This window comes from Protopterus annectens, chromosome 1.part0 (genome assembly GCF_019279795.1).
Source record: "Protopterus annectens isolate FY-2018-M chromosome 1.part0, PAN1.0, whole genome shotgun sequence".
NCBI classification, from domain to species: Eukaryota; Metazoa; Chordata; order Ceratodontiformes; family Protopteridae; genus Protopterus; species Protopterus annectens.
Window position 1 is genome coordinate 406468478 of NC_056725.1, and position 22728 is coordinate 406491205.

At 39.7% G+C, this 22728-nt stretch overlaps 1 protein-coding gene across 1 annotated transcript in view; it reads left to right on the plus strand.

The window, feature by feature from the left end:
- Positions 1–248: 248 nt before the first annotated feature.
- GNMT (glycine N-methyltransferase) overlaps positions 249–22728 on the plus strand; it is a 252808-nt gene continuing 230328 nt past the window's right edge. The window contains exon 1 of the mRNA XM_044060275.1: positions 249–557. Within this exon, the coding sequence (XP_043916210.1) occupies positions 352–557 (206 nt within the window). The 5' untranslated portion in view covers positions 249–351. The remainder of the gene's footprint in view (positions 558–22728) is intronic.

A 22728-nucleotide genomic window follows, 5' to 3' on the forward strand; every position in this document is an offset into this window, starting at 1 on the left:
TAGTAAGATAATACTAGCATAGTTCAGAATATAAAATCTACAATACTTCAAACCTGCAAGATGAGCATTTAATGTGTGCTGTGTGGATACAGAAGGGAGGATAAGCATGTGAGTATACCTACTTCAATCAGAGCAGGGAACCTAAATCAGCACAGGAGCTCTGCTGGGGGTGTGTCACTCATGGCTACTTCTAATTGGCTAGACAACTACCCTAGAAAACGACTGGTTGCAGATTATTTCTGCAAACTTTGACAGCAGCTGTGAGGCCCTGAAGAACAGTTTGCAGACTAGTGTGTCAGGGTGCTTTGCACTGTTATTCAGATTTTACTGTTTTGTCAGACATCACCAGATATGGTAGACAGCATTTACAGAACCCGATCCTTGGGTATAGGAGCTGTTGGTCTCCCAGATCAATATGCTGATGGCAAGGCAGCAAAGATCTGGCAGCTTTACATTGGAGACACCAAAAGTCGCACAGATGAGTACAGGAACTGGCTGGTCAAACTGCTTCAGACAAATGGCTGTAAGAGGATTCTGGATGTGGCCTGTGGCAATGGGTAGGGCTTTTTTCCAATTTATTGTTCAAGTCAGTAATAAAGAACTCTTTTAAGACTTTTTTAATGAGCTCTAGCATAGTTTTCTACATGTTCATTCCTTCAAATACTTATACTGCACAGCAGATTTTAAAGCCATTTGGGTTGTTGTTTTAATCAACTTTCACTGCACACAGACAATACTTACATTAATTTCTACAATGTATCTTTAATTCTGAATTGTATAAGGTATTGATGTGTCAAATTTAGTAAATAAAAATATTTTGATGACTTTAATAGTAACATTTGCAAATAAACTCTACAGTATCACAGCACCTAAGAAGTGAAAACAGTTGTGGTACTTGATTGTACAGTGCTTACACTACATATGGGTTTGTACACAGGTGTAGTAAACTACAAACACACACACACACACACACACACACACACACACACACACACACACACACACACACACACACACACAATGGCAGACACACAAATGCAGAATGACAGACACACAAACGCAGAATGGCAGACACACACACACCCACACACACCCACACAGAATGGCAGACACACACACACACACACACACACACACACACAATGGCAGACACACACACAAACACACAGAATGGCAGACGCACACAAACACACAGACGCACACACACAGGCACACATGCACACACACAGAATGGCAGACACACACACACACACACACACACACACACACACACACACAGAATGGCAGGCACACACACGCACACAGAGAATGGCAGACTCACACACACACACACACACACACACACACACACACACACACACACACACACACACACACACACACACAGAATAGCCGACACACACATTAATCTGCTAAAATGTTGACTGATGCAGAAGTACATTACTGCCCTGAATTTCTCTGACATATGGTCCACTTTCTGACTGTGTGATCTAAAATTAATATGAGAAATGTGAGTCATATACCTATTTTCAGTTCAATCTCCTTTTTAACTGCATTATACAATTGTTGCCACAGAATGTACCTCTAAACTGCCCATCAGCAGCCTCATTCTTTGCATTTATTAATGTTGTCTGTCCAACATGCTTTCCCTTGACTGACTCAGAGGCAGAGTACAGCTGTTGTAAAATATATATTTAAGTGCTCAGCAAATTAGTCTTTCAGAGCAGTTTATCGCGTAGACGCTTTTCCCCAGACATCACAGGGCATTGTTAGAGCACACTTCCTGCCCTTTAATCTGTACTGCATCTTGTATTTCTTCAGTATTGTTTTACCCATTTACTTTTTATTTGTGTCTTTCATACACATCTTTTTAATTTTATTTATTTATTTTGCCTATGGCCACTGACATAATCAAAGAGACACTCCTACGTAGTAAAACAGTATATTAAAATAAAAAACACTTAACAAAAGGATTTGGTATCTTAATATTGCAGTGCACTGGAAGCTGTTTACAACAAGCTAGTATGTCACAGATAAAACACAAGCAACTATTCGCAAATTGCACTAAATGGAGCCCCCATAAATATGTAATTCGGAAGTAGTTGCAAATACTCACTCTCTCACTGAATAAGCAGTTGTGCCGAAAACCAAGGTGTGGTGACATCAAGGAGAATTTGGAAATGATGGGTACAGATATAAATATTTTAAAAAGTTTTTCTAAAACTAAACAAAGTATCTGAAAGTCACCAGGTGTACACAACAGCTGCAACACACAATTCAAGTTCTTTTGCACGGTTTGTATACCTGAAATTCTACCTGTGTACCAATATTCTCTGCATGCAAGATTGATCCATATGTGCTGCTTATCAACTACAGTAACCCTGCTGTTTGTAACTTCCACTGATTAGCAAGTTATTTGCATTGAGAGAAACAAGCTTTTATAAACAGAGAGTGCCTGTTTTGCCTTCTGATTTGCTACAAACCAATGTTGTGGTCAAGTGGAGTGATTTTCCTTTCCCTTATCTTAACAATACTATATCTGTGTTGCTCACTACTGGCTATAAATGTCCACTTATGTATATGCGGACACACACACACACACATACACACACACACACACTCACAGACACGCACACACGTAAACACATGCACACACGCGCACACACACACACACGCACACATGCACACATGCACACACGCGCACACACACACACACACACACACACACACACACAGACACGCACACACGTAAACACATGCACACACGCGCACACACACACACACACACACATGCACACATGCACACATGCACACACGCGCACACGCGCACACACACACACACACACACACACACACACACACACACATATTTTCAACATGACTTACTTTCCTTTGATGCCTGATCTATAATTACATGGCAGAAATGCAGTACCAGTACATTTGTTAAACATTTGTTAATCAGGAAAGTTGGACTGGCACAGGAGCAGAAAATTATCTAATCCTATTGAAAAAGCACCCATCCCCAAAAAAATTGTCCATTTGCTCTTAAATGTCTTCCTTGTATTGAATCTCTGCACAGAAGTGTGAATCTGGATGTCCCTACAAGGGTATGCCACATTGTGAGCCTGCCAGTTTGAGCAGTAAAGTCAAAGCCACTTTCAGCACAGGTGGATTTCACCCCTTATCCCCCTGCTATGTGACAGTAAAGTTTATATATGAGTATGGAGGTTACTGCCCGACCTGTGGAGCGCATAAGTAGGCAAGTAATCTAAGTTTTGCCAAAAGTGGATTTCAGTGAGTTATTTCTGCGGTGGTGCCTCACAGTAAGAGGTTCTTCTGTTCGATTCTCGGCTTGGGTTGGGAGTGCCTTCTGTGTGGAGTCTACATGTCCACCCCGCAGTCGAGTGGGTGTTTGAAAGACATGCGTTGAATGGGCGTGCCTTTGTTGAAGGTTGGGCATTGGGCTGGCAACTCGACACAAAAAAAAAACAAAAAAAAAACAACTGCCAATCATTAGCGGACCGGTGTTCCGCTGTGGCGACCCCTAACCAGGAAAAAGCCGAAAGACAAACAACAACAACAAAATGTTTCCAATTTCAGCACTCACTGAAAGTTCCCTTGGCAAACTGGCATTCTTGCAGTATTCCTTGCTATTAATAAAAAGTGGAGCAACCCCGCAGTTAACCAAAGTGATTAAAGGTCTAGATGAGGCTTGCTGAAGGATTCTACAGGGTTATGACATAGACATTTCTTCAGAAGATGAAGATGATGCAGGAGAAGCCACACTTGTGGCAAGAAATGTGCTAGGCGAATGACCCTGGCTTGTACTGTCTGGCTTTCAAAATTAACTTCTGGACAAAGGGAAATAGAAAAGCATAAAGTAATCTTGGGGGCCATTTCTGGATGAGACCATTCCTTGCATTTTATCCCAGTAATTATAAAGTAGCAGTTGTTACATTTGACATTGGCTGGGAATGCAAACAATTCACAGCAAGGCTTCCCCCGCAGACAGAAAAAGTTTCTATGCTATGGGCAGGAAGACAGTCTACTCAGGTGGCACCAGCAGATACTTCCTTTAGCCTGGACACTAGAAAAGTATCCTCCCCAGGAATGTAGTCTCTGACCAGAATGTAATTGGTCGACATAGCCCATTCCCATACTCAACACTTCTTGACATGAGGAGTAAGAATGAGTTCCTCCCTGCTTTTTATGTACCATGCCACAGCTATGTTGAATGTATGTATGGCAATTACATCATGGGAAAGGGAGTCATGAAAGAAAAGCAAAGTGAGAAGTACCTTCATCTCCAGAATATCAATGTGCAGACAGGTCTCTGACTATGACTATGCTGCCTTGGATTTTCTGCCCTTGACAATGTTTCACATCTGAGGCAAAGGTCTCCATTTTGATAGTGACTACATTATTGAGGAGGGGACATGTACAGCCCAGAGTGAGGCTAGAAGTGTGGATAAACTGTCGCAAGTGTGTTTTTCATACTTAAGAAATCCTGACTTGAAAGGGTAAGGAATCAGTTAACCTAGACTGCTATTCTGTTAAGTCCACTGCTGAAGCCTTATGTCAAACCTGATGTGAAAGTTTATGTATGTTACACTACCATAACACCTAGTGTCCTGAGATAAAGTGCTGCTGAGACCTCAGTTCAGGTAGCTGAGACACTAAAGTTGGTACTAGAGGCATCCTGTCTAGAGAAAGAATAGCTTTGTAGGATAGGGGGCCAAGGTACATTTAAATAATGTGGCAGCTGACAATGACTCTATCTCGGACATTGTAATGCCCACTGTAATTCAAAAAGACTGAAGTAGCTGAAGAAGACAATACTGTGTTGCTTCTAGCTAGTTCAGGACTTGTCATCCAGGTAAGGAAACTCAACGACATCTTGCAGCCATTGATCTGCAGCAACTACAGACATAAATATCTGGTAAAAATCCAGAAGTCTCAGTTGAGACCAAATGGAAGAATCTAAAACTGATAATAACTTGATCCTACCAGAAAGAGTAAACGTTTCCTGGACTTCTTTGCATTTTTATGTGGAGATGAGTATCTTGGAGGTTCAAAGAGCACATCCAGTCTGCATCTGACAGACAAGGAAGGACAGATTGCACTTTTCCCTGGGGATGAATGGTTTAGGATTATACAAACCCAGTATCAGTCTGAGGTCCTCAATTTTCTTCTGAACTAAAAAGAAACTAAATTAATATACAGATCTTCTCTGATCTGGTGGGTTTCCTTAGATGACTGTTTTACTGCCACACTGTTTTTATGACTGCCACACTGTTTTTATGAGGTGAAGCATCTGGCAAAGAAAGACAAAGTGGGTGAGGTGGGGAATGGAAGAGAATTACATAGCCTATGGACACTGTTCCCTGAATTCACTAGTCCTGTGTGATGGCCAGCACCTCAGGAAAGTAGAGGAATAGATTACCTTTAACTGCCTCCTGAGAGGGAAAGTCTTGCAAAACATCACAAATTAGACTACTCTCTCCCAGTCAGAGAGCTGGGGTATGCTTGATTCTATTGATTATTTTGCCTTTGAGCTAGCTCCATTCTGGAAGTTAGGGCTAGATCTGGAACAAGGTGACCTAGGCAGCTGCATAGATCCAGGTGCTGGCTGGGTGGGTCCCCATAAACACTGCTAAACAAAAAAAAAATGTGCTACTGTCACCCACATCTTCCACTCTCACCCACATGTCCTCAATCCCAGTTACCACACAGATGTTCCATTTTGAGTTGGAAGAAGCTTCAGGAAGTCTCCCTCTCAATGGCTCTAGATTTGAGCCTGTGAGAAAGAGACTTCATTTGTTAGAAGGAGAGTTTTCCCAGCATCGTCAGTATGCTGAACCATGGAAAATTATGAACTGCATATTGTGGGTATTTTTTTTTTCAGTAGAATACTGAGCCCGTCAGTTATCCACAGTCTGAAGGGCCATTAGCAAATATTTGCAGCCAAGCCAGTATTTGTAATCTGTGAGACCAATAGCTATTATTTGCAGCTAGAAAGTGGGAAAGCCTTAATTTGCAGCCAGAATGCTGAGCCATTATTCTGTGGGAAAGCCTTTATTTGCAGCCAGAATGCTAAGCTGTTAAATCTGTGTATATACCGAGTCATTATTCTGAAAGAAAGCTGTTATTTGCAGTCATTATATTCTGTGGAAATGTAATGTGTGTGTGTGTGTGTGTGTGTGTGTGTGTGTGTGTGTGTGTGTGTGTGTGTGTGTGTGCGCACGCGAATGCACACGTGCACATGCGTACTCCTATGAAGGAGTCAGATCTGTTTTCCCTCTGTCCTCTGATTTACAATTATAGACTGCTATCACAGTTCTAAAATGTATTGTAATCTGCCAATAATGCTAGTCATTACAGTTTCAGAATTCTTATTGTTCAGAATGAATGCATCATATTTTTCTTTTTAAACCAACTTTTCAGGGACAGTCCAGGAGTACTGTCTTATTATGTGATGTGCATAGATTCACATAATAGGCAAGTGGCGATAGAAAGGCTCAAAAACTCTGTCCTCTTGACTACAGGAAGCAGCTTCAAAAAGAGCTTGGAACCTTAATCCTCTGCACGTACTGCCAGACCTTTCATTTTATGATAAGTCACTGAGGTCTGCAATCAGTCAATAATGCTATTAGAGTTTCAGTGTTCTTCAGAAATATGTGTATGTTGATGTTAACCTGTTGTTCTGCTAACTTTTTAGGTGAATTGGAGAAATCCACCCTTTTCCTTATTGACGCTTTTGCAGTTAATGCAGAGGACTAAAGCTCTGATATGTTTTTCAGCGGCTTCCTATGCCATGTGAGTAGGCTTTGACTCCTTTCACCTTCATTTGTCTGTTGTGTGACCTTGAGCAAGTCACTTAACCAGTGCTTTGGGGCAATTAGGAATTTGGGCTAGGCTCCTTAATGGTCTCCTGGTCTCCTGCATGCCTAGTGGAGCATGTTTTGCAGAACATTTGATTTTGGCTCATATTTATGCCCTACTCCACATTAACTTACTTTTAATTTCTGATAAATCAGTCAGGTTTGCAGTTAGTAAACAATGCCAGTCATTAGAATGTTAAAGTTTTCACTGCTTAGAAAACACGTCCATGTAATACATTGTATGCTTGCTTTTTAAGTTAATTGGAGTTATCTGGCTTTAGTTAATTGTCACATCTGTGTGTGTATAAATACTCAGTTTCTGTATCCTAGAGTAGTTATGTTGTAAAGGAATGAAGGAATTTGATTGAAGTAAACAGGAGGACTGCCATATACTCCATGTTCTGTGAGTACAATCCTTGCTTTGTTAACTTGTCAGAGTGTTTATTATTTGGCTGTGAACAAACCTGGACAACCCCTGAAAAGGGATATTTGCATTCAGAGGCCTGTCCAGGCTTTTAGCAAATGTGTTACATTTGTCATTTGAATTCCTGCGCAATTCACATAGCTGTAAATTAGTCCTTCACTATATGCTGTTTCACTATGAATCCCAGCACGTCTGTTGTAGTTTAATGGGCTGCCAGATGCAGTTTCAATAAATGCAAGTTTCAAGTATAGAAAATGTTGTTGTTGATCATTCTAAGTTGATTTTCAAGGTAAGAGTGCGCTGTTTGGCTTAACAAATGACTGTCTTGTTTTCGCTGTAAAATGTGAAATAAAAGTTAAATTAAACCAAATCTCTGATCACTGTAAAAGTAAAGAAGGAAGTAGTCTGCATATTAATAGGTTTGAAAGTGTTTTATTGCAATTAGTGAGAGACTGTCAAGTAATGGGATAATGGAATACCGGTATAGCCAGGGTCATCACTGCCTCACTGGTTCATCATGCCCCTGATTTAAGGCTGGTATGGATTCTTTGGTATCCTATAGAAGGGGTCCTGATGGGTCTGAAGCCTTACGCCAACAGGGGAACTGAAATGTCTTCTGCATAATCCCTTGTGGAGATCTTATGAGATCTTTTGCCTCACCATCTCTATGATCTCCCCAGACTTCCCCTCTGCAGCATCTCCATTTTCTGTTTCTGGCATGTCAGACTCCAATGGGGTGTCAAAGGGTTTCCTCTTGTATGTATGCTTTCTACCCCTTATTGGAATGGGGATGCCCAACAGGAAGAGGAAGATGGACTAGTCCCAGGCAATAAAAGAAAATCCCACTAGTGTCTTTAAGACCCTCTATCCTGCAATTTAAAAGGCTGAGTTTTTGAAAGAAGAGGAAGATGACAGCTTGAAGCTGAGACCCAACACAACCTCAGGTGCTTTTGGTGGAACATGCAGAACAATCTCCATTGTCAATGTAAACAAAAGTCAACATAGCAGCAACACTCTAGATAACTGTGCTTACAGCAAGGGCCCAAGACTGAAGCTCACTGTTACCACAGGTAATTCTGAGCATATTATTTACTCAGTACTTGTGGTTTAATTGTAGTACTATGTAGGCTGCTAGATGCAAAGAGACAAAACTATTCTGTAGTAACAGTACTAGTGGTAACGTAAATGCAAAATAAATGTGCAGTGATAATGGCCATCGATGCTGCTGTCATTCTTCTTTTCCCCACCCACTTTGACCATCGATGCTGCTGTCATTCTTCTTTTCCCCACCCACTTTGGCCATCGATGCTGCTGTCATTCTTCTTTTCCCCACCCACTTTGACCATCGATGCTGCTGTCATTCTTCTTTTCCCCACCCATTTTAACAGTTTAAGTTTAGACAGCTGTTGATATTAATATTCAGGGTAATGCCACAGAAATAGAAACCTTGCAGACCATTATGTTCTGCATCTCTGTGTGCAAATGTGAGACACATTTTTATAAAATGACAATAGTAAACAAAGCACTGTTTAGAAATCTTTCAGCTAAATAAAGGCCTTGGATTTGGTTTCAGTTTGGGGTGTAACAGATGGAGGAAGCTGCACTCGCAAGCACCAGAGTGGAATATTTAATATTAAAAGTCGAACTGGTTTAAAATTGCCTCACTGGCAAACTATCAGTTTACACAGTATATGCTACAAATGTAATTAGTTAAAGTTTTACTATTTATGAGGCACCTATTGTCAATGAGCTGCCACAACATGACAGGAAAGGCAGCCAACGGAAGAAGAATAACAAAGTATGAATAAAGATTAATACTTTTATCAGGAAAGGTGATCAAAGAAAACACAAATTAAATATTCCAAAAGAGCTGTAGATATAGAAGTTAAAATTCATGTGGTGATGACAGGCAGTGCTACAGAAGGTTAGAAATAAATAAAGCTTCCTGAACTAATAATTACACTGCAATACATTGAAAAAGAATGATGTAAAATGCTTGGAGGAGGATGTTTAATTCTAACTGGAGTGTTATCTACTTACAGACAGGCTGGAAAGATTATAGTCAATATTTATAATCTAAAATAAGCAAGCAAAATAATTCTGACAGTTTATAGTCAGAACAGAGTCCAATTAACAAATATAACAATTAGTATTATGAAGAGGTATATAAATAATACTTGTAAAGTGTATTTATTGTATGTTTGAGAATATAAAACTTGAAAAGATTACATACAATAGTGTTTTTATAAGAATGGTTGGCTTTTTAACAGTTATTAAACTACTTGAATGAATGCAGAAGGCCAAGGGTCAAGACTGCAGTAGAAGGGAAATTGTAAAAGTACATAAACAATATAATTTGTATCCTTTTTTAAACTTCCCTTTAATTACCACACACCCTTTTTCTTTCATATTTCTGATATGGTGCAGTACAAACTGAAGGTTTTAATGTGGTCTGACAATACATACGTAACAGAAGACAAAGGAAGAAAATGGGTTCAGGCGCCTTGGCAGCGAGACATTTCCATGTGGTACATTTGACTAGGGACACATGCCTGAAGTGACATTCAGCTGCAGAGAAATGTGGCTGTTTGCAAATTCCCTGTGGGCAAAGAGAAGCATATTCTGCCATGCCCACAACTTCAGTAACCAAATGCACAGGGGGAAAACAATGTCCATGGTCCCCAAGGGAATGTGAGACAGCAGGCAATGTGACAGGCAGGCAGCAGCAGGCTGGCCAGAGGGCATGTCAGTGACAGTAAAAATGCAGTGCACAATGGGCAGTGCCTTTATAATTGGAGTGTGTCGACCACTATCCCCTTCACAGCGTCTAGGGAACATTACCTAAAACACATACTGGAGCATAAATGTGACTATAGTAGCCTGCAGGATTTCCTCCATGCTGTAGCACACTTCTACATGTTGTAGTTACATAAGTATGTACTGTACTCTGAGCACAACACTCTTTAATTATTTTGCCACCACTCATTTGGTTATTAAAGCTGTGAGCATGGCAGGGTGTGCTTCTCTTTGCCCACAGGGAATTTGCAAACAGCCATATTTCTCTGCAGCTGAATATCACTTCAGCCATGTGTCCCCAGTCAAATGTACCACATGGAAATATCTCGCTGCCTAGGCGCCTGAACCCGAAGAAAATATACTTGGGAATTCATTAAAGGTGCCTATTTATGATCCATAGACATGTTAGCCATGATGAGGTAAGACCTCATTACTGGCTAAGGTGCATATCTGTGAATCACATTTATTACCACAAATAGCTGCTCATGTGGGCAGCAGAATTCTACCTGTAACAGTCACACTCTCGCTCTGTCTCACAAACACACACACACACACACACACACACACACACACACACACACACACACACACACACACACACACACACCAGTCTCTAACCTGCCTGTCCTTCCATTTTCCCTAGCCCTATAACATTTAAAGTGCCATTACAGCACTTCTCTCCAGAGCCCTGGTGTATAGCTAATCCCCCCACCCCGAACTCTGTTTTGCAGTTTGTGCTACTACTGCATTTTGAAGAGTCTTCCCAGAGTCTAGTGCATCCACCCAACCCCAGTTCTCATTTTGCAGTCAGTGTGGTTACAGCACTTAAAAGAGTAATTCCCAGTTTTGTCATTGGTAGCCTTATGGCTGTCCAAACAGTAATCACTGATGTCTAGTGCATCCACACCCACCCACCCCAAATCCCCTTACTGATGCTGATGTCATTAAGGCACTTCAAGTTTAACCCCTGGTGTCTAGCTGGTCACCATCACAATCACATTCATGTTAGACAGTTGAACATGGCCTTTTGGCCAGGCTCATTAACAGGATGTGGTGAGGCAGACGGCTGTGCTAATCTACACAGCTGAGTGATTTCTTGAATTGCTAAGAGATGTATGTACCTTCTAGAAGGAGGCAGGAGGGGTGGGAGCACACAGCTAATTAAAATATGTCACTTCCCCAGAATGCTTCATTAGCATTCAGCATGGCCATGGGGCCAGCCCTTCATGGTGCTGCATGTCTTCATGCTAGAGGACTGTAGAGCACCATGTAAGAGTGGTTACTGAACTGGTGAAAGTTATTGCAACATGTACATGGAGGTGTACACATCATTATGTTTTAACCCCCCATAATCAAAATAGAAAATAAAAGAACTTTAGAAATGTTTTAATTTTATGATTCATTATAATTCATGTTGAGATAGAAAATGACCTTTTAAAACATAAGCAGATATATGATATCGTCCATGGGAATACTCTCCTTTCATGATTTATTTATGGCTTGTTTTTGAAAACAGATCTGTTAACTTAAACAAATAAATTACACTGTTCCAAAATGAGAATTTCAGGCTGTAAACAAAAAAAATCAGCTTGTATAATAAAGGATAATTGTAGAAGTGCAGTGGGAATGAGGGTGGCCTGTAATTTATTTCGTAATTAAACATACAGGTAAATTACAAAGGAGTCAAGTGGAGAAAGAACTGCTTCAAAGAGAAGTAAGTTTAATTCCTAATTTTATTTTGAGAGACTACAAGCAAATCATTTAACAAGACCATATTTAAGAATCCAGATGGGCCCAACAGAGGATAAGACTATGGGGGAAATTTAATAAAGCCTACATGTTTTTTTTTTTTCTGTGAGGGCATTGCACCAGTCTGCTAACACGGGCGCAAACATTTTTAGGTTCAGTAAGCACTGCTGAGCGGTGCACATGAGTGTGCAAACACAGAAACTTCGTTGGCATGCAAATCACCTCATAAGCAGGTGAACCTTATGCAAATGAGGCAGTTAGAGCAATCCAGCAAGCATATAAGCAGCTCTGCAGACCCCATGTCAGTGTCAGTAGTGAACATGGAAAAATTCCATGTACAGGACTGTAGACAGACAAAAGGGCCTGTAAAAATGTAGGTAGACAGAAATTGCATAGCACACACATATATGAGCAAAACTATCCTCTGTGTGTTCCAAAAGTTACAGTAAATATATTAAAATAATTTTTTTAATAATCTTAGCATGTTTGCGTAGCATGCCACAGTGTGCAAACATGCCTTATTAAAAAATGTGGAAAAATCAAATATTAATATCTTGACATGAAACTTTTTACAGGGCTCTGTTTGCAGTACCTACAATGGTCCATTGGTGCTGTTGTGGAAAGGCTTAGAAGCATGTATTATCCAGGTTGTGAGCATGGATCCCTATGCAAATGAGGTGGAGTTACTGAATAGCATAATGGGGTAACCATGTCCGCATATCCCCTCAGTGTAGGCAGAAAGCCATGTTGATGTCCACACAGGGTTAGCTGACATCAAGAGAGGGTGTGTCCAATAACTTCTAAGCTGATTGGAGCATAGCTGCTCATTTTGTACGGCTCACCGCCATGCAGAGCGTGGAAGCCTGAGTGGGTATGAGTACTGACGTCTAAGCTTTGTTTACCTACTGGGCACATGTTTCCACGTGTTTGCATGGCATACCACTGTGCTGAGCATGGAAGTTTGGGGGAGTGTGCACTGACTGCTAAGCAGTGTTTACCTACGGGGTGTACGTTTGCGAGGTTTGCCACAGTGCTCAGAGTATTTAAAAGGCCAATGATATATTAATTAGTGTTGATCCTTGCTTAACTTAAACTAGGCCCATTAAATGATGCTAATGATATATTAGGGAAGTGCAATGCATTCTAGGTAGCCAATCACACAGGCAGCACCTTCAGTAGATGTCTATAAAGTATGCAAACACCCTACAATCTGATTCTTCCCCCATACACTGCACCATTTGAGTACAGACTTGGGAATTTTAACTGGAAAAATGGTAAGGGCTGATGCAGGTCTTGTATGTGTTAGATGCTGAATTCAATGCTGCTACTGCTCCTGCTGCTGACAGTAGGTCTAGACAGAGCAGGAAAAGAGGGTTCAAGCCAAAGGTAACCTTCCAGGAGCTACATGAGCTGGAGATAGTAGAGCGCTACAGGGTGGACAGGGACATTCTACAAGAACTCTCTGTGTTCTGCCCCCTCAACTCGGGGCCAGAGCTAACAGAGGGGAACCCATCCCAGTGAAAACAAAGGTATGAATGGCCCTTAGGATACTAGCCACAGGTATCTTCCAAAGACAAATTGGTGACATGATGGGAGTCTCACAGGCATCAGCATCCAGGGTACTCCACACAGTTTCTGGATACCATGCTACCACATGCCAGTGAACATATATATTTTCTCCTCACCCATGCAGTAAGGGCCAGCAATATGCAACACTTCTACCATGTAGCATACTACCCTGAGGTACTGGGTGGCATCGATTTCACTCATGTACACATCAAGGCACCACACGGTGAAGAGGGTAGAATCTAGTTCAACCGCAAGGATACCACTCCATCAACTGCCAGGTTGTGTGCAATGCCTAGGGCATTATCATGAATGTGTGTGCTGGAAGCTCTGACAGCTATGATGACTCCCATATCTGGCATGCATCACAGCTGTACCAGATGTTTGCTAGGGGGGACATCCCACACAGCCATTTACTGGTGGGATACTGACTATACACTGGAATTGTTGATGATGACACCCATCAGAAATGCACACACACCCACGAAAAACTGCCATAATGAGGCACATGCACAAACTAGGACCATCATAAAGCATGTGTTTTGGTTGCTGAAGTCACAGTTCCAGTGCCACGATAAATCTGGTGGAGCCCTTCAGTACTCTCCAGCCACATGTGCACATATGTTCACAGTATGTGCCATGCTACACAATATGATCCTGCGGAAGCAGCAGGATCAGCATAGGGAAGGGATACACAACCCCAACCAGTGCCTAGGTCATCACAGCCACACCCACAGAGGACTCGGAGGAGGAGCCCCCTCATGATGTCCCTGTAGGCAGATGTGGGCATGCCCAGTACAGCCTGGCTTTGGATAAGAGACAACACATAGCACATTCAGACAATCTAGGGCCCTGGGGGCTGACACCTTACTCCTACTCACATACATATATTAAAATATCTGATACCAGGCAATCCACACAACCTGTACCTATACATGCATTGACTGTGTACCGCTTTCATCACACAAAGTCAGTCCTGAACTATAGTTCTGTCAACTGTTGCATTCTCAAGGTATGCCTCTAATCTACACATCAGTTATAAGAATTACTATAAAAATATATCATATGTATGCATCTGAGGCTGTTATGCAAGGAAATATAGTTGGCTATTTGGTCAGAGTTAACATCCACATGGGACAACTGATATCCAGTCCAATAATATGTGTTTCTTAATATTCACTAACCCTCATGGTTGGAATATTCACGACATCAGGCAAGGGAGATGTTAAACAGTGGCACATATGATATTTGGGCTACTGTCTACCCAACTTGAGCATGTGCTGTTGTTCCCCCACTCCCAACACAGTGGTGTACCCATATAACTGCTTTAACAGAAAATCAGCTAGCAGTGGAGCAGGCAATCTCAGGGCTGTAACATAGCGCTCACACATTGTATGTCTCTCTTCATGCATGATAACAATGTACATATGTATGCTGTTGATCGTGTGATGGATGACCCCTCTCTGTCTAGCGACCTGTTGATTAGGGAAGCTAGCATGGGTGATGGCATTGATGGTTCTAATCTGGAATTACCCACATCTTTTGCATGTGAAGTAGTAGTATATTTGGTGTTTTCACAGAATGTCATACCTCCCAACCTCTTAGTGTAAGAAATCTGGACAAAGCCAGAAAGATTGGGGGAACAAAGGCCCAAACATAGGGACAGAGTTTAAATATTGATCACATAAACCTTGCTGGAAGTAAAGGTGTTGCAGTAGTACATATATTCCGATGGATATAAAGTCTGACACACAATTGTTTGTCTGTAGTTAGTAGAAGGTAAGACCACAAATGTATGAGGAACAGACCTAACATATGAGACAAAACTCTGGACATTCTGTGAATATCAGGACGGTTGAGAGGTGTGCAGACTGTCAGTCTGTTGGTCGTGTAACATTACCAATCCCAGTCACATATCTAGCTCAATATATACTGGGGAGTGCTATGGACATTTTGAGTGAAGTGCAGTACTTCAGAAACAGGGTGGATGTTAATGTCTGTAACATACAAAATGAAGAAATTGTATCCAAACAAGCCAAACGTCGCCCAGTTGTTGTTGTTGTTTGTCTTTCGGCTTTTCCCAGTTAGGGGTCGCCACAGCAGAATCCAGTCCGCTAATGATTGGCAGTAGATTTTCACAGTGCCGAGTTGCCAGCTCAACACCCAACCTTCAATGAAGGCACGCCCATTAACGCATGTCTTTCACAACGCCAATCGACCCGCGGGGAGGACATGCAGACTCCACCCAGAAGGCACTCCCCACACTCCAGCCAAAGGTCGCCCAGTAAGAAATAATATATTAAAGAAACCACGAACAAACCAGGCATCCACCAAGGCTAATAACTAATATCTGGAAGACTTTAATACAAAAACACAGGATAAGCGCTTTCACACATAGTGTGCTTCATCAGATCTGCAATTGGAAATAAATAAAAGCCATTAAATAATAAAAACATGTAATAGGCAGCCAATCAACAAAATTGTTCAATTACTGATGTATATTACGTTTCTTAAGAATGTGTTTTAAAGGTACAGATGCATTAATGCCAGGCAGCTTATCTACCTGCAGTTTAACTATCCGTTTAGTCTCAGCAGTTTCAAGTTTAGTATTGAAATCACCCCCCCCCCTTTTATTCATGTGTACAAGTTGTAATACAATAAAGTCAAAACTATGTCCAGGAGATATAGATATATGCTTAGCCAGAGCATTAAGCAAATTTCTACATCTGATATCACCTAAATGTTGAAGAATTCATTCCTTAAGCATTCTAACTGTTTTCCCCACATAAAACGAAGTGCAATTTCTGCATCTTGCTAGATAATACTAAATCCTGAGACCTACAGTCTGCATATAACCTTGGTTTAAAAAGAAAATCATTAAAGGGATGTTTAAATTCAACCTTGGTAGAAATATGACAAGCTTTACATAACCTACAAGGATAGGTACCTTTGCGACCTGATACTAACGAAGGTTTAAGTGTGGACTTGTAGCAAAGTTGTCTCTTTAATGAAAAATTATTTCTGAAAGTATATCTAGGTTTATCACCCACAATGGCCTTGATCTTATCATCAGAAAACAGTATCAGCCAAAATATATTAACTACATTACAGACCTGCTGCATATTATTCCCATAAATCAAGGATAATCTAACATTGTTACCAATTGTGTTATTGACATTGGACTTCATAGGTACATAGGAACAATTAAAGAATGGTTTTCCTTTATCAAGCCTCAAAGAAGAAACCTCAATACAGGTAGTATTTAGAGCTTGTTGCTTATAGCCTCTGGCCAAAAAATCATTATTCAAACTGGACATACCTTCATAACATTCATCATCATTTGTATGCAGACAAGACATCCTAAGATACTGGTCTTTAGTGATATTATTACAAATATGTCTGGGGTGCATGCTATTATAATGCAAAAATGCATTTTTCTACAGGGTTTTCTGTACAAAGAACTGCTAATAACACCATCAAGCAACGTAATCTTTATATGCAAAAAAATCAGCTGTAGTAAGTGAATGGTTCAGAACAAATCTAAAACAATCACTAGATGATTCCAAGTGTTGTACAAAACTCAAAATATCTACTTCCAGTCCCTCCAACAAAATAAAAATGTCATCCACAAATTGTTTATAATATAACAATTGTGTGGAGAACATGTGGTTAGAGAGGACTACCTCACATTCCCATTCTGCCAACACAAGGTTGGAGTAGCTGTTAGCGCAATGAGTCCCCATCACCACACCTTCTTTCTGCCTATATAAAACATAATCAAATAAGAAAACATTGTTCAATAAAATAGTATCCATTAATATACCAATGCACTCAGTCAACTCATGTGAATAATCTGTATTAATCTCTAGAAACCTCTTCAGCGATGTGACACCCATTTCATGAGGTATAATTGTAAATAGTGTCTGTATATCCATAGAGGCCAAAATAGTTTAATCAGAAAAAATACCATGTGCTCTAGTACAGTTTCCCAATGTGATCAAAAAATGTTCTGTATCTTTTATAACTGCACTTGCTTTTTCTAGGGGCTTTTTCAATTGGTGTTCAATGAAAATAGAAATAAATTCAGTAGCCCAGCCTCTACCTGACAATATAGGATGGAGAGGTGGGCTGAGTAAATATTTATGCACTTTAGGCAGGCCATGGATAATAGGTATCAGTCGTTCTGATACCAACATAAAGTCATATAAATCTTTATCAATCACTTGCTCCATTAATAATTCATATAATTGCTCATGAATACCTCTAGCAATCATATTTAAATCATTAGTAGTTAAACATTCATAAGTGTCAACATCATTTATCATCTGAGTCATAGCAGCATTATAATGAACAGTGTCCAGAACCACAATGGAGCCCCCTTTATCAGCTGGGCATAAAGTTAGTTCATTACTAATTTTCAATTTATGCAATACCAATAGTTCATCCTGAGTCAAATTATAAAAATTATTTTTTGTCATGTCAGCTTTAAAAATCTCTTTCTCTAGTGTCTTAGTAAAAGTCTCAAGTACTGGATGCAGCTGTGGTACAAATAAACTAGAACTTTTCAAAGAAGCAGGCGCTATTTGTTGCTCGCCAAATTCCAGCTTCAAGGCAACATTTCATAATAATAGTTTAATGTCAAATATGACATACTCAATAGGCACTGGTCACGAAGATACAAAGCTTAAACCTCTGTTTAATAAACTTACTTGTGCTGGTATAAGCGAGCAAGAAGAAAGATTGTAAACTAATGAGGAATTCTCTTCCCAGTTTTCTCCTCTACAGCATGGTCGTTCTCTTGTGAAAGTCTCCGTCTCTTGCATGCAGAGCTGAGGTTCTGCCCCTTGTTCAATGCTGGCGGACATCTGAAAGGAGCAGAGAAATTTATAAAAACGTTATCTAAAAGCATGGAACTATTAGTGTCTTTGGGTCGAGCTCCACTCGATAAAATAGAAGCATCATTAGTACCCAAAAGCATAGGATTAGATATAAGATTATTTGTAGATGCCTCACGTGTAATGGCGGTACTTGATGCATTAGAAGTGCCGGCAATAGCATCAGAAGATGGTTGCATTGATTGCGAGGATGAAAGGTGTAACTGTTCAGTAGCAGCCGAATAGGTATGGCCCTTAGCTGTATCAAATGCGGCCATACAAAGATATGGCCCTGTTGAAAATTAGCCATTTCTCTTTCTAGATTCCTCTTTTTTAATCATTTGTTGCCTGTCATCACATGCCAGGACTTTTAAAGTACATTGTAAATTTCTGCCAAATGAACAGGTTCAGAAAACCTGCAATACAAGTCAATTTGCAATTTCTCCAACTTATTACAAAGTTCCTTTTCTTGTGGGGCCAAGAACTCATTAAGTAGTCACATATAATTAAAACTCAATTCAATATTTATCATCTACCTGCATTTCAATAATTTAGAGTCTGTATTACCATAAGTAGGCATGCGGAAAACCTGCAAGCCCCTGGGTACAACTTTATGGTGTATGCAGGCCTCCATATGGAGGCATTGCCACTGCATTCTTTTCAGTTTATATAAATCATTCTCAAATTCTCTCAATAATTTCTTAAACATACCCCAGTCACAAGGCTCTTCAACAGGAGCTTCATTAGTGAAGGCACCTATTAAAAGCGGATTAAATTCCAAGTTCAGTAACTGTTTAAAACGTTGTTGGTTAGCGACATCCTTATTGGGACGATATCCCAATTCAATTTCAACTTGCTCAACCATGTGCTGTTCAGATACACACAAACTGGTAACAAAAAGAAGAAAATGTATCCAAACAAGCCAAAGGTCACCAGTAAGAAATAATATATTAAAGAAACCATGAACAAACCAGGCATCCACCAAGGCTAATAACTAATATCTGGAAAACTTTAATACAAAAACACAGGATAACTGCTTTCACACATAGTGTGATTCATCAGATCCACAATTTGAAATAAATAAAAGCCATTAAGTAATAAAAACATGTAATAGGCAGCCAATCAACAAAATTATTCAATTACTGATGTGTATTACATTTCTTAAGAATAGGTTTTATTATTATAAGCAATTATTGAGAGAATTTGAGAATGTTGTGTCTTTCGGCTTTTCCCAGTTAGGGGTCGCCACAGCGGAACTCTGGTCCGCTAATGATTGGCAGTAGATTTTTATGTGTCAAGTTGCCAGCTCTGACGCACAACCTTCAACGAAGGTATGCCCATTCATGCATGTCTCCACACACAAGACGCTTTAGCTGAGAATCGAACAGGACAACGTCTTACTGTGAGGTGATAACACTACCGAAGCACCACCACCGCAGTACATTGAGAGAATTTGAGAATGATTTATATAAACTGAAAAGAATGCAGTGGCAATGCCTCCATATGGAGGCCTGCATATACCATAAAGTTGCACCCAGTGGCTTGCGGGTTCTCCGCAAGCCCACCTATGGTAATACATACCCTGAATTATTTAAATGCTGGCAGATGTTAAATATTGAATTGAGTTTCAATTAAATGTGACTACTTAATGAGTTCTTTGCCCTACAAGAAAAGGAACTTTGTAATAAGATGGAGAAATTGCAAATTGATTTGTATTGCAAGTTTTCTGAACCTGTTCATTTGGCAGAAATTGACAATGTACTTTTAAAGGTCCTGGCATATGATGACAGGTAACAAATGATTAGAAAGAGGAAACTAGCAAGAGGTATGGCTGATTTTCAATAGGGCCATATCTTTATATGGCTGCGTCGGTCCGAACAAACATTTGATACATCTAAGGGCCACACCTATTCGGCTGCTACTGAACATTTACAGCTTGCATCCTCACAATCAATGCAACCATCTTCTGATGCTATTGCCAGCACTTCTAATGCATCAACTACTGACATTACATGTGAGGCATCTACAAATAATCTAATCCTATGCTTTTGGCTACTAATGATGCTTCTATTTTATCGAGTGGAGCTCATCCCAAAGACACTAGTAGAGCCATGCTTTTAGATAATTTTTTTTTTTAATTTCCCTGCTCCTATCAGACTTCCACCAGCATTAACCAGGGGGCAGAACCTCAGCTCTGCATGCAAGAGATTGAAACTTTCACAAGAGAATGACCATGCTGTAGAGGAGAACACTCAAAAGACAATTCCTCGTTAGTTTACAATCTTTCTTCTTGCTCGCTTATACCAGCACAAGTAAGCTTATTAAACAGGGGTTTAAGCTTTGTGCCTTCACAACCAGTGCCTATTGAGGATGTCATACTTGACATTAAACTTTTTTATAGGAAATGTTGCCTTGAAGCTAGCATTTGGTGAACAACAAATAGTGCCTGCTTCTTTGAAACGTTCTAGTTTATTTGTACCACAACTGCATCCAGTACTTGAGACTTTTTCTAAGACACTATAGAAACAGCTTTTTAAAGCTGACATGACAAAAAATAATTTTTATAAATTGACTCAAAATGAACTAGTGGCATTGCATGAATTGAAAATTAGTAATGGACTAACTTTACACCCAGCTGATAAAGGGGGACCCATTGTGGTCCTGGACAATGTTCATTATAATGCTGCTATGACTCAGATGTTAAATGATGTTGACACTTATGAATGTTTAAATACTAATGATTTAAATATGATTGTTAGATGTATTCATGAGCAATTATATGAATTACTAATGGAGCAAGTGATTGATAAAGGTTTATATGACTTTATGTTGATATCAGAACCACTAATACCTATTATCTATAGCCTGCCTAGAGTGCATAAATCTTTACTCAACCCACCTCTCCATCCTATAGTGTCAGGTAGAGGCTAGGCTACTGAACTTATTTCTATTTTCATTGAATACCAACTGAAAAAGCCCCTAGAGAAACCAAGTGCAATTCTGAAAGATACGGAACATTTTTTGAGCACATTGGGAGACTGTACTAGAGCACATGGTATTTTTTCTGATCAAACTATTTTGGACTCTATGGATATACAGACACTATTTACAATTATACCTCATGAAATGGGTGTCACATCTTTGAAGAGGTTTCTAGCGATTAATACTGATTATTCACATGAGTTGATTGAGTGTATTGTTATATTAATGGATACTATTTTATTGAACAATGTTTTCGTATTTCATGATGTTTTATATAGGCAGAAGATAGGTGTGGCAATGGGGACTCCTTGCGCTAACAGTTACACCAACCTTGTGTTGGCAGAATTGGAGCGTGAGGTAGTCCTCTCTAACCACATGTTCTCCAAGCAGTTGTCATATTATAAACGATTTGTGGATGACATTTTTATTTTGTGGGAGGGGCTGGAAGTAGATCTTTTAATTTTTGTGCAACACTTGGAATCATCTAGTGATTGTTTTATATTTGTTCTGAACCATTCACGTACTACAGTTGATGTTTTGGATATAAGAATTACATAGCTTGATAGTGTTATTAGCAGTTCTTTGTACAGAAAACCGTGTAGAAAAAAATGCATTTTTGCATTATAATAGCATGCACTCCAGATATATTTGTAATAATATCACTAAAGACCAGTATCTTAGGATGTCTCGTCTGCATACAAATGATGATGAATGTTATGAAGCTATGTCCAGTTTGAGTAATGATTTTTTGACCAGAGGCTATAAGCAACAAGCTCTAAATACTACCTGTAGTGAGGCTTCTTCTTTTAAGGCTTGATAAGGGTAAACCATTCTTTAATTACTCCTATGTACCTATAAAGTCCAATGTCAATAACACAATTGGTAGCAATGTTAGATTATCCTTGACTTATGCAAATAATATGCAGTAGGTCTGTAATGTAGTTAATATGTTTTGGTCGATACTGCTTTCTGATGATAAGATCAAGGCCATTGTGGGTGATAAACCTAGATATACTTTCAAAAATAATTTGTCATTAAAGAGACAACTTTGCTACATGTCCACAGTTAAACCTTCGTTTGTATCAGATCACAAATGTACCTATCCTTGTAGGTTATGTAAAGCCTGTTGTCATATTTCTACTAAGGTTGAATTTAAACATCCCATTAATGATTTTCTTTTTAATCCAATGTTCTATGCAGACTGTAGGTCTCAGGGCTTGATTTATCTAGCAAGATGCAGAAATTGCACTTCATTTTATGTGGGGAAAACAGAATGCTTAAGGAATGAATTCTTCAGAATTTAGGTGATATTAGACATAGAAATTTGCTTAATGCCCAGGCTAAGCATATATCTATATCTCCTGGACATAGTTTTGACTTTATTGTATTGCAACTTGTACATATGAATAAAAGGGGGGGTGACTATGATAATAAACTTGAAACTGCTGAGACTAAA